This window comes from Budorcas taxicolor, chromosome 11 (assembly GCF_023091745.1).
Source record: "Budorcas taxicolor isolate Tak-1 chromosome 11, Takin1.1, whole genome shotgun sequence".
Taxonomy (NCBI): domain Eukaryota; kingdom Metazoa; phylum Chordata; class Mammalia; order Artiodactyla; family Bovidae; genus Budorcas; species Budorcas taxicolor.
This window is the reverse complement of record NC_068920.1, coordinates 130,207,062-130,220,672: the sequence shown is the minus strand read 5'-3', so window position 1 is coordinate 130,220,672 and position 13,611 is coordinate 130,207,062. Positions and strand designations below refer to the sequence as shown.

The 13,611-nt window shown below is 39.1% G+C and overlaps 1 protein-coding gene across 3 annotated transcripts in view; it reads left to right on the top strand.

The window, feature by feature from the left end:
• Nucleotides 1-255: 255 nt before the first annotated feature.
• CLIP4 (CAP-Gly domain containing linker protein family member 4) overlaps nt 256-13,611 on the top strand; it is a 63,871-nt gene continuing 50,515 nt past the window's right edge. For all 3 annotated transcript variants that reach the window (XM_052647974.1, XM_052647975.1, XM_052647973.1), the window contains exons 1-5: nt 256-373; nt 5,718-5,865; nt 9,372-9,511; nt 10,651-10,744; nt 11,847-12,008. In XM_052647974.1, coding sequence (XP_052503934.1) covers nt 5,733-5,865; nt 9,372-9,511; nt 10,651-10,744; nt 11,847-12,008 — 529 coding nt within the window. In that variant the 5' untranslated portion in view covers nt 256-373; nt 5,718-5,732. The remainder of the gene's footprint in view (nt 374-5,717; nt 5,866-9,371; nt 9,512-10,650; nt 10,745-11,846; nt 12,009-13,611) is intronic.

The following is a 13,611-nucleotide window of genomic DNA, read 5'->3' as shown; positions in this document are numbered from 1 at the left end:
CATTCCTGTCCTCGAACCCCAGCCTAGGTCTGCGGAGGGGCTGCGGGGGCGCAGGCAGGAGGCAGCGAGCACGGGCGCGCGCTCCCTTACAGTCCTCGCTCCCCGGCGCGTGCGCGGGGCCGGGACCGGGGCCTGCGCGCCGCCCGGGCGCCTGCACTGCGCGCGCGCACCGACCCCGCGTGGGGCCCGGCTCCGGCGCGCGCGACGCGGAGGTGGCAGGCGGGAGGGGCCGGAGAGGGCGGGGAGAGGCGCGGCGGGAGGCCCCGCGGCCGGCTGCTGGAGACAGGCACCCGGGCGGAGAAGCGCGCCTCTTGGCCTTCTCTCCGCGCCCCTGCGTTCCCGTCGGCCGCCCGGAGAGGCCCGGAGGAGGCAGGTGGGGCGGGAGCGCGCGGGGGCCCGGGCCGGGCGGGTGGGGGCGCGGGGGCCGCAGGGCCGGTTGGCGGTCCGGGGAGGGCGGCGCGGAGGCGCTGGGAGGCCCCCCGCCCTCCGGTCGCCTGCAGTGGGCGCCAGTGTCGCCGGCTCCCGGAGGCCGCCCTGGGCGGGGGCGGGGTTGGAGCGGCCCACGAGCCGGGACGTGGGTGTCTGGTTTCCGTTTCTCACCGCCCGGTTAACTTCAGGATGAGATACCGCCAGGTGTGTGGGACGGGCCGGGCCCTGCTGCGCCGCCCCAACCGTGACCGCCCCGGCGCCCTTGGGAGAGCCTCTCGCGCGCAGTGATGCGCAGCGTGCTGTGCCCAGCCCTTCGTAGTTTTCCTGAGAGGGCCCTCTTCGCATCTCTCCTGCCACCCCTTTGCTTATTAAACTGTTTGAGAAACCTTTTGCCGGAGAGAATTCAAAGATAAATGACCAAGATAAATGACTCTGCCTCCAGTCGTTCGCTACCCCCAGATTCCTTAATTCTAAATCATGGGAAGTTGGGGGAAAACACTTGCTCACAGACTGCTCGACAGAGACGCGGGTTAGACCTCATCCTTGTGAGCTGGATTGATGGGTTTATAACGTCAGCTTTCTTTTGAATTAGATGTCAGGTTGTTCATTAATCTAGAGACTATGTAGGCAATTTGGATTTTAACTCTGAGACAATGTTTTGATATGTATCAGAGGAGGATATTCTCATGGGATAATAACTTGCTGTATGTTCCCTGCTTGAGTGTGGCTCACATTGTAGCAGTATCAGAGTGTAAATCGATGCCTTTTAAATATTTCAGTGAAGAGACACCCTCCTTTTTTGAAACATCCGCCAAATACTTTAATCGTACTTCACTTTCACATTGACACTTGTCATTTATGTATCTTCTGCACAACTTAAAGTCGTCTAAATGGCAGAAGATCACGCAGTGAAGGACATGGAGCAACTGTGTAGAGAAAGCAGAGAACTGGAATTGGCAGATGTCTGCATTTTCATGATGCAAAGCCATCCTGGTTCCACCCTGTTTTGCTACCATAATTATGCATTTTAAAATACTTTCGTTTGTTATGGACAACCTGGGCGGAAAGAGTGAATCTTGAAATGGAATGAATATGTTTATTTCTGTCTTACAGAAGATTTGGCATATGGTATATTATTTATAGGATTTATTTCAGACGTTTCATATTTACCAGAAACAATCCCACCAGCAAGGCTTTTAAAAAATAATATTTATATGATGTCTTTTGTGGCTTGTAACAACTCCAGTTTTGAAACCTACTGGTGATCTTCATGTAATAGAATCAACTGAACTCTTTAGCCCTGTGTAAATCTGTGAACATCTGGTTACTTTTAGACTTGCTATTCCCTTGTTAATGATGTATAATTAAGTACCACCATGGGCTTGCTTAGTTTGTTAGCCTCTGTTTTTTCGTCATTTCAGGCATTTGTATATTTTCTCATCTGGAATTTGAGTCCACAGAATTTTCTGTTCTGAGGGAAGTACTCCTCTGCAGTGTTCAGTACGGTGGCTACTAGCCACATGTGACTTTTGAGTCCTTGTATGGGGCTCAAGCAATGGAGGAACTAAATGTTTAATTTGTATAGACACATGTGGCTAATAGCTATCTGGTTGGGCACTGCAGTTTTAAATTATTCCCTTAGGAAGCCTTCACTGGCCCCCTTGAATCCAGCACTTATTTCAGTTATATAGTACTTTCAAATTTCTTGTAGGAATTCTGTTCTTAACTGTAATCTACTTGATGACATATCTATTTTCTTTACCTTTGCTATGCCAGGCTAAGACTTAGTTTGAAATGCTTGGTAAATATTTGTTGAATGACTAAATGAACTTGTTGAGGGCAGGTACCTTTCATGTTCTCTGTAAGGCCCGTTGTTGTTCAGTCGCTCAGCAGTGTCTGACTGCAACCCCATGGACTGTAGCACACCATACTTGCTCAATGATTAAATAGATTTCATGTAGATAACAAATAAATGGGTTATTATAAATATACTTAAAATGCTTATTTTGGTAAGATTATGTTTTTTCGTATCTCATGAAAATAAATACTCAGAATACTATATGAAAGTGAATGAAAGGGCCCCATGTTTCCAACTCAAGTGGATGCAGCTTGGATTTCCTGATAGCTGAGTAACAACTCAAAGATATGAGTTTGAGTAATATGCCCTTGAACTGTATTCCAAATAAATCTGAGGGCATCTCTTGGTCTCAGTGAGGTTCTTTAGTGAGGTCCTAATAGCCGTGAACCACTCTGAAGAAGTTAATGGGCAACTCCACTCACCACCGTTCAGTGTTAGGGCATTGACCAAGGAATCTCTGAAAAAAAAATCACCAAATATTAGAGCCATGTTACAAGCTGCTTTTACTCAGAGCTGATTTGGGGTGATGGAATTCCTATATAAATAATAGTTTAGGGAATTTGATTCTTGTTATTGCTTCTGTTACATACACAGTTAATTAGGGCCACCTTTTTTTTTTATCTTAGGTTATTTTGCATAACCCATTATCACCAATTAGCCATAGTAGGATTTGAAATGAAAATATGTGCTCAATCCAGCTCATCACAACTCTAGATTTGACCAAGATTTTCCCAGATCTTTAGATCCAGAAGTCACTTTTAGGAAAGGATTCTAAAACTATACAGAAGTTTGTAGAGATGTATAGTTTTCTTAAGTGGGTCAAAAGGTAGAAGGTTGGGCTTTTCATGACAGAAAGGAAATGGGACCAGGAGAAGAAATGCAATGAAGACACAAAATACCTTTTAAGAATGTTCACTACATTGTTCGGGTAATATTGTAGCTTCTTTGGGTTTGAAATATCTAACATGTAAAATAAAGTTGATTACATCTTGTTGAATGAATCATCTTTCCACCTTGAGTCTAGGATTTGAATATTTATTAAATGTGTATATTTAATAAATCATTATTAAATGTGTTTTTGAATGGGAAACTCCACTTTTTGAAAGGGAAGTTTTGAAAAGTGGCTTCTTAACCAACTCAGGAAGAAAACCACTTAATCATTTTGTTGAAGAATTAAGAGTATGAAAAACATGGCTGAGTCCCAAAGTGTGACTGTAGTCAAAGATTAATCTTCCTAAAACAGCTTGAATTAGGACAGTCTCCTTTTAAAAAGTCAGTGATTTCCCACTGCTCATGGAATTAAATGGTTGGTATTTGAGCAGGTATATAAAGCATTACTGAGGAGAGTCCTAAAAAACCATGACAGCCTTACCTCTTTCTAGATGTGCCCAGTTCCAGCCTGCTGTTCCTTTGATGGGCTTTGCTTTTAAATTTCTGCCTACTCATCTTTCAAGACACTTCTCAAATAATGCTTTTTTCATGGCACCGTTTCTCATTCTCAGGAGCTCCTGTTGCAAACGTTCCTTGTACTGAGATTATGGAAGATATTTAACTCAGTTTTATCAACTATAGTTATTAGTACTATTTTATTCACCCTAGTTGGTTGTAAGCTACCTAATAAGCATGGGCCATATTTTACTCATTTTTGTATTCTCTGAAACATCTAGAATAGTGTAGTGCCTTGTACAGATTAATATTATTAAACTTTATTTCTGTTCCTTGGCTTCAAAGGACACTTCATACCTGGTATAGACTGTTTTCCCCAAATTTACTGCTAATTTGTAGAGGCCAACAAGCAGAAATCTTGACTGACTTTGAATACAGGGAAGCTGCAGTATTGAAGGAGAGCTTTCCTTGTGGTAGGCGCTACTTTTTGGAATTGTTAGTATTTGAGGAAGTTCACTATGCCACATGGCAACAATTTTTCCCATTTATGTGGCCAGGTTAATGTCAAAATGATTCAAAGTATTGAATGGTGAGACATTTTAGCATCCAAGAAACCTTGAGAGCCTTTAACATAGTAACACTGGATTAAGTTATTTAATATATAATATCCATGACCATGTAAACCTGTACCTTATGAAAAAAAGAAATTGCCTTACTCTTTACCACTTTCTGCTAGTATTTAGAAAACATATGAATCTAATTGGAAAGAAACCACTTATCTCAGAAAGGTGACTGCTTGGAATAGGGTGGTGGTGGGAGGGAAGCGTGATATGTTAAGGTGATAAACTGCTGGTTAACCAAGTAGAATAGAGCACACATTGAGTAGTGTCTAGCCTAGCATTATCTGCTACACTATCAGTTAACTATCTTTACTTATTCTGTTCTTTCTACTGAAATAATCTATACTCATATTTATTTAGCTTAAGAGTCGGGCATGACTGAGTGACTTCACTTTCACTTTTCACTTTCATCCATTGGAGAAGGAAATGGCAACCCACTCCAGTATTCTTGCCTAGAGAACCCCAGGGACAGAGGAGCCTAGTGGGCTGCCTTCTATGGCGTCGCACAGAGTTGGACATGACTGAAGCGACTTAGCAGCAGTAGCAGCAGCAATATAGTTTTCTGCTTATATTTTAAATAGATACAGAGATTCATAATATTTCAGACTTCAAAGATTTGATGCAGAAGAAACTGGAAGGCTTTTAGCATCATAGTTCAGGTTTACTAACGTTTTCTCTTCATTCTGTGTCATCTCTGATATGTGGGTCAGGGTGCAGCTGTTGTCTAATTTGGAGCAAATTTATCCTGCGTGCTCATGTGTCCTGGGGAAAAGCGGTGATATAAGTGATGTGGCTTAAAGGCATGACCTTCCATCTTCCACTGGATGGACTAAACAGATCCTCTACCTTTCTACCTTGTTAAGAAGTGGAACAATGTCAGTAAGCGTCTAGATTTAGATTTGTACAAGTGATGTGGTCAGTTTTCAATTAAGTTTTCTGGCATGTCAGGAAATAATGATGTTCTAAACTAGATTATTTTCATATGATGAGCAGATGGCACGAACCATTTGATGACATGATAGAAGCTGTGTCAGGTCCTATGAGAAGTCTGAGATGCATCTACCAGGGATACTATCTCCTCGCTTGTTACTGCAAGTGAAGAGGACATCACCCATTTAGATTAGTTCAGCGTTTAAAAAATGTTTTTGCCTATTATTGGGAAATACATAGCAGATTTTTATTCCTGAGCTTTGTCCAAAAAGATTATGTATGCTTTTGACCCTAAGAGACAGTGTGAAGCAATATATATTCATTAACAGTGGTTTGCTAAAAGGATTCCCCCCCCCCCTCACTCTCTAAAGAGATGTTTGAAGGTTGCCAGTAGGTTAGATATTTTTAAAAATAGGCTATTTGTGATTGGAGGCAGTTATTCTAAGTTGCTTACAAATATAATAGATATGCTTTTTTCCTCTCTCTCACTAAAGGTGGCTCTCTAGAAGATGACCATAGAAGATCTTCCAGATTTTCCATTAGAGGGAAGTTCTTTGATTGGAAAATACCCATTTTTATTTCAAGGTTCTGATACACCAGTTATCTTTTCCATTTCTGCAGCACCAATGCCTTCGGACTGTGGTATGTTAAGTAGCTGTGTTTATTTTCCGTGAACTGGTAACTTGACTTCTGTTTTATACCTTTTTGTATTCCTAATTTTTCCTAAAACCATTTATTGTGGTTTTCATAAAATTGCTAAAGTTTTACTTTTTCAAAAATAACAGTTACTTGTTGCTTTTCCTGCCTTTTAAGCTGAACACTTTATGTCTGCCGTCAGCATTTTTACTATGTAAAAATGTTCATTTTAAGCACCACGGTGGATTCAGAAGATTTTATTTTTAAAATGCAGTAGTGCTTAGACACCTAGCATCCTTTTGCTATTGATGTATATATTTTGGTTAAATATATTGACTTGTTTAAAAAGCCATGTGTGAAAAGAAAAAGATGTAAAAACACTGTGAGTAGCCTTTAAGGGCCCTGTTATCTCTGAAATACTGAGATTCTAATGAACAAGCCAAGTAATCACTGCTGAAATGATCCAAATTTGGATGACCATGTAACAAAGAGTAATGTGTTTTAATACACAAACAAGCCTAATTTGGATTCTGTTCAACTGTCTCCCATTGTAATTATCAGTGTGTACACAAATATAGTAAAACAAAACCAGAAAAGCCCTGTACTTATGCAGAGAGGGTGAGACCTTTCCTGGGAATGTGGCTCGAGATTGATTCATATTTAAACTGGTTCATTAAATATTCTTTGTAAAATGTAAATTTAGTAGTATTCTGGTTTTTAATCTATTTAGACTTGTTTTCCTGGGACCGTGTTTTATCAGATAGGTGATAAAGGAATAAAAGAAAACTGGAAGGTTAACTTGATGGATGTGTTACGTTTTTAATTTAGATAGAGCTTTTCAAGTAAAATATGGGGTCACCATTTCAAATTGTCTTTGGAGGTAGAGATAATGCAGTTTTTAAACATTCGTGAAAATATAATGATTGGATTGTGAATTTGTCTTTTTAGCCATATCCATTCTAATAACTACTCATCTCCAAGTATGCTATTTTTATATGTTCAGATTCTGTAGCAGCTTGCCTTGTAGTCATCAAAGGGGTTACATAAAACCTGTGCCTAGATCTTGGGAGTTATTTGCAGTTTTTACAAAAACTGACTGGATTGATTTTCAGATATAAAAAAATCAGTTATGCAGGAAAAACCTTGAAAAGCACTTTGTACCTTGCTTATGGCACTTACCTTGTTCTATCTTGAGTCATAATTGTCTTCTTTCCTTTCCCAGACTACAGCTCTTTGGATGGAGTAGAAATCACATTTTGTTTTTGATTATCTCATTGGGCAAAGGTAGTCAGTATTAGTTGCTCAGTCAGTGTTTGTTGAATAAATACATTGAAAGATGAAAATGGGTATTGATCCCTTTGCATAACCAAAATTAAACATTGTCTCAATTCTTAATACGTCCTTAGAATCTGAATGGACCTACAGTTCAGCTTTCCCTACTCATTTCCTAGTATAGAAGTTCTGTTTCAGGATCTCTGATAGGTAACCGTTCAGCCACTTGGATATCTTCAGTAGCAGGAAACTAATAGTTTATTTCATTGCTAAAGTTTTAGTTGTGATAAAAATTGTTTTTGTATATGGCTTTTTTGTATTTGTATATGGCTCAAAGTATGCCTCCTTAAAATTTTGGCAAAATGGTTTGATATGTGTGTGGAACAAACACTTTTTTATATGATAACCTTCAAATGTTTGAAGATAATTTGGAGATTTTAAATTAGTCTGTACTTCTTTGGGCTACACATTTCTGATTCCTTTACCAGGCCCTCATCATCAGGATTTCTAGACCCTTTTCACTCCAGCTGTTCTCTTTTTAGTATGCTGTAGTCAGTGTCCTCTTAAAACATGGCATCCAGAATTGTGTTTGTTGAGTAAGTATTTGTTGAGGGCCTGTTATGTGCTAGGTCTTGTCCCAGGTGCTGGGGATAGCACAGTGACCAAGAGCAACATTCTGGGAAGGAAAACAGACAATAAATGAACACATGAATAAACAAAATGTGAGTTTTATAGGTGATAATGAATTCTGTGGAGAAAAGAAATGGACAGAGGATAATGCAGCAGCGTGGTTGTTAGGTGGGCTGGTCATCTGAAGAAGCAGAAGCATCTGGTTGAGAGAAGAGCCTGGAGAGATGTGTTCCAGGCAGAAGAACAGGAAATCAAAGACACGGAGTTGGGGGAGAAACTTCGGTGTATCCAGAGAAATAGTGGAAGGCCATTGTGGCTGAGAAGCAAAGTGGTTGAAGGGCAGAATGGCAGGAGATGAAATTGGGAAGGAAGGCAGGGACCAGACCAGGCAGGATCATTTAGGCTTCAGAAAGGAGTTTGTATTTTTTTGTAAATGTAATGGGAATGTAATTTTGTCTGTCTCCTCCTACAAAGAAATCTTGGTGAAATTTTGATTGATTAGAATTGAAATTATTTTAAAGAATAATTAAACTTTAAAGTTTAAATAATTTAACTCATGTATGCTGCTAAAATCTGTAAATTTTAGCTTAGTAGTGAAATTTCTTGGGGAGGCAACATCATAGAGGAAAGACAATAGATTTTGGAGGCAGACCTGGTTTTCTGCCCCAGATTTGTCACTTGCTAGCTGTCTGACTTTGAGCAAGTATTAGTTAGTCTGAGCTTATCTATAAAATAAGACTAATACCTATCAGGTAAGGTGTTTGGTAAAGTGTAAGCATTCAGCAAATACTGCTTTTCTAATGCGTCTCTTCTTTAGATGCTTCTGATTTTTTAGAGTCCCTAGCTTCTTTTTCAAGATTAAAGAATCTGATTTTCTTCTGTTCTCTTTTATTTTCTGGCCATAGGATAATCTGTTCTCTGAATCTTAAGGAAGTTTTAAGGAATTTAAAAATCATGTTTAATTTTGTCTAGTATTTCACATCTTTACTAATACATGTTCCAAATAACCCAATCTCTTTGCTTCAATGCTTCCTTTCTGCATTATCACATATTGCCTCCTGATTGTGTGTACATAGCCGTTCCCCACTGGCTTCTCAGTGGGTAAAAAGTAATGCCTGTTTACTATAGAAAATTTGGAAACTACAGAGAAGTAACAAGAGTATTTAAAATTACACATCATTCTAGTACCGCTGCTAATATTCTGGCATGTGTCTTTCTACTGTGTATGTTTAATCATGGATGTGAATCTATTGTTCATGACATATTTATGTTTTGAGAGGTGAAAATACCTGTAAACTTTGACAGATTTTCTGTGCTTTAGAGGAAGTTCTTGGACAGTTTAGGGTTTGAGATCAGTGCACTCAGATTTTTGTTTCATTTGTGATAAGACGTGGTGTGATGCATGGAAATCTCATTCTCACAGCACTTCAGAAGTGCTTCATAAATTTTGGTGATCCTGACTTGCTTTTGAGACTTGCTTAAGGTAAAATATTTCTAGTGCCTAAAAGTATTTGTGTCATTTGAGTCCTGGTCTTGTTGTTTTTAACATATGCTTTTGGAAATTTTAATAAATATAACTTATGCCTTTTTTTAAATTATTCTTTAAACAGAGTTTTCTTTCTTTGATCCTAATGATACATCATGCCAGGAAATTCTCTTTGATCCCAAAACTTCTGTATCAGAATTATTTGCCATTTTAAGACAGTGGGTTCCTCAGGTCCAGCAAAACATTGATGTTATTGGAAATGAGGTAAGGAGTTTTTATATCATAAATCTTATGTTATTAGGGTTGTTAATTATAAAATATTCCCCCCCCCCATTGGAATGGAAAGGTGGTGGTAAAGGGGCAACCTTTTAAACATGCTGATGCTTGTTCTTTGTATCTCTGGATTTTTCACCAAAAGTGAATTAGTGCTGTGTAGGCTTTCCATCGGGGCTTCCCAGGGTGGCTCAGTGGGTAAAGAATCCACCTGCAATGCAGGAGACATGGGTTCAGTCCTTGTGTTGGGAAGGTCCCGTGGAGGAGGCATGGCAACCCACTCCAGTACTCTTGCCTGGAGAATCCCATGGACAGAGGAGGCTGGCGGGCTCCAGTCCACGGGGTCGCGAAAGAGTGGGATGCGACTGAGGGACTGAGCACGCACACAGCAGAGTCTTTCCATCATTCCCCTGCGCTCCTCACTTCCTTCCGTCTGGAGTCCTGACATTTTGACTCTTGATGGGAGCAGGCACTTTTCATATTTTCATACAAATTAATTTGTAAATTAAAAAAACCCTTTCATGAGGGAATTTGATTGCCATCATGTTTATCTATACTTTTGGGTGGCTTGGTTAAGATGTAGACTTCAATATAATTTAAAAACTGAATTTTTTGCAAGAGGAGTAAAAGAATAATGCTGGGTTCCTTGACCAGCTTACTGTCATGTGTTAAGGAAGGGGGGCTTATACTTTTTCAAATACTGTTACTCCCATTAGAAAGGAAATTTGCTTGTCCTTTGAGAGGTTAAGGAACCTATTGTGAGTGACAAATTACTTGGGAATACTCTTCAAGAGTTTCCTTTGGTCTGGTGACAAGTTCCATTTTCATTATTGTTATTGGGTGCAGACTGAAAATTCATCCATAAGAGAAGTCAGTTCTGTCTACTCATTTTGTGCATGCATGCTCAGTTGCTAAGTCGTGTCTGACTCTTTGCAACCGCATGGACTGTAGCCCACCAGGCTCCTCTGCCCATGGGATTCTCCAGACAAGAATACTGGGACGGGTTGCCATTTCCTCCTCCAGGATTCGTTGAGAACTTATTCAATAAGACTGACTTTCCTGGTTCCTCAGTATTGGTTTGAAATCAGTAGACTATTATGTTGTAATCATATCTTCCTTGGTTTCCTCAGATTCTTAAGAGAGGTTGCAATGTGAATGACAGAGATGGATTGACAGATATGACTCTTTTGCATTATACATGCAAATCTGGAGCTCACGGTATTGGTGAGTATGTGGCGAGTCTGTTAATGGCTTGAGACATCTATGTTTGTGCTTGTATATGTCAACCAGAGTCCCTGCAAGGGGACCTAGGTGATGATGATAATATTCCCTGAATAGATGAGGATTCAGTTAGCTCCGCCCCACACCTTGTTCCTGTTCCTCCCTTTTCTTGAGGGAGTCTTTATAGTCTCCTGGTACCTCCCAGCTTTTCTGGAACAGGCTTCATGCCTGCCTGCTTGCTAAGTGAGAGTAACTAGTAACACCTAGAACCTTTCTGAGGGTTTACAGCAAGGTTTAACAGTCCATGCTTTTTTCCAGGCATCCTGCTCTCTACAGACCCTGGTCTTTATGTCTGTCTAAGGTCTGTTCCTACATACATATGTGTATAGTTTCCAAAACTGGTATTCTCCTGTGCCATACCACTGCCTTTTAATGATAAATTGTGAATTCCTCTCCCTGTTTCAGTAGTCTGAGACAGTGCTTCTTAAACTTGGTGATGAAGGACTCTTCTGTTTTTTCTTTCTGCAGTCCATCATGGACTGATAGTTTTGTAAAATAAAATAAAAATGAATCTTGTAATAGAAAAATGAAATTAAAGACATATAAAATACAAGCCCAAGTATTTTTCAAAAGCATAAAATTTCATTTCAGTTAATATATTCAGAGGAAATGATTACGCAGGGAAAAAGAGAAACATTATCAAAAGTACAAATTACAGTTTGGGACTGGCAGTGGTCCACAGAGTGTACTCTGAGCAGCAGGGGTCTGGCACACTGGTTTTAATGGCTCTGTAGTATTCCATTATATGGATGTCTCTTAATTTATTTAACCAATGTCTTATTATTGTACTTTTAGGTTGTTTCACAATTTTATTCATAATAAAAAGTGCTTTGATGAACATCTTTACAGCTATGTGTTTATCAATATCCTTGAGTATGATTATTTTGTTAGAAAGAATAAATTCCTTGTAAAAGTGACAGTTTTTGAGTTGTAAGTGTATATTCAGTGTGCTGTTTGCCTTGGCTTTTTAGATGAGGTAGTAGACGGCATCCATTGGAACTTAACATTTGTATTGAAGGAAAGTAATTTAGAAAACCTTCTCTAGGTGATGTTGATACAGCGGTAAAATTTGCAACTCAGCTTCTTGATCTGGGAGCAGATGTTAGTTTGCGGAGTCGATGGACAAACATGAATGCCTTGCATTATGCTGCTTATTTTGATGTTCCTGAGCTTATAAGAGTGATTTTGAAGACATCTAAACCAAAAGGCAAGTACTACAAGATCGCCACTGGATGTTATTAATTGAACACATTATTGATGGCAGAAAAATTATAACTAAAAGTTATTTTTACTTGTGATCCATCTTGTTCCTTATGACTTCCAAGCCCATTTTATTTTTCAGAAATAGTTTGAATTTTTTAAATTGAAGATTAGTTACTATCTTTTCACAAAAGATTTAGTACAGAGACATACAAAATAAAGTGTTATCTCATTTTTTTATATCTCTGCACATCCCCCAGTAGAACATGGATTTTATAAAGTGTAGTTGAATCTATGTATAGTTCTTTTGTATTATTTAGGTAGCTAGAAATTTAGAGCAATAAAACCTTCAGAGCTGAGCACTGAAATCATGAAGAATATTTATTTTAGGTGGTATTCAGTTCTGAAATTCTGTGATTCCATTATAGGGCAGATTTTTCATTTTTTTTCTTCTTGTCTTGCTGGTGCTTGATGTCCCCAAATTGAGCATCAGAATGTCTAAATCGCAGTCCTGGTTCCTTTCAGTGGGCAGTTTTCTTTAGAGAAAAAATGACAACAAGTGCAGTAGTATTACTTTATGTTGAAGGTTGTATGCAGTGTTTCCTCCATTTGTAGAAGACTTGTTTCAGAGATTCAGTAGATAAATCTCCCAGAATGTTGTTTCTAACCTCTGCTTCATATAGTTATCCAGCTTTTTTTCCCTTGTTTACGTTTTCACTTTTTGAATGATGTTAGGAAGAAAGCCTCTCTTGATGGTACTGCTGCTGCTGCTGCTAAGTCGCTTCACTCGTGTCCGACTCTGTGTGACCCCATGTCTTTCATAACTGAGGACAGTGTTCTCAGTGTGTCTTGGTTTGTTTGCAGTGTGGGTAGGGCATGTAAGGTGGTGAAGCAGTCATTTGATTCAGGCAGAATTAGCAGAACCAGAGGTATACTAAACCCACGTTATAAAAAACAGTTGAAATGGAATATCCAAATCTGGAGTATATCTTGTATTTATGTATTACATCCTGATGATTTGTTGAAAGTTCTTAAAATGTTCTTAGAATTGCAAGATTCTCATTCTTACTGTGACATACAGATTCATCATAAAGTATTGTGAATGAATACAGCATGTAGCATATGTTTAATTACACTTTAATTTATTCCGGGTTTGAGAAGTCTCCATTGTTTTACCTTCTTTTTTCTATGAAGAGGCAGATAGTAAATATTTTAGGCTTTGTGGACCACATGGTCCCTGTTGAAACTACTTGATTCTACAGAGTGGTGTGAAAGTAGCCACAGAGAATATATAAATGAATGCAAGTGGCTGTGTTCCAATAAAACTTCATTTATGAAAACATGATGAGTTGGATTTGGCCATGAGCCACAGTTTGCTAGTCCCTGACTAAACCATGCAACATTATCATTGTTGTGGCCAATATGCAAGAGGTTTAGTGAAAGAGTGTGTTAAGATAGTTACTTTTATAAATACGAATTATTGCCATTAATTGCTTTTAAGTATACTTTAGTTTGTGATGGTTAGAAAACACATGATAACCTGAGTCCATTTGATAGTGAAATTTTATTATACTAAGAAAAAAATTAGTTAACCAGATTGTAATATGCAG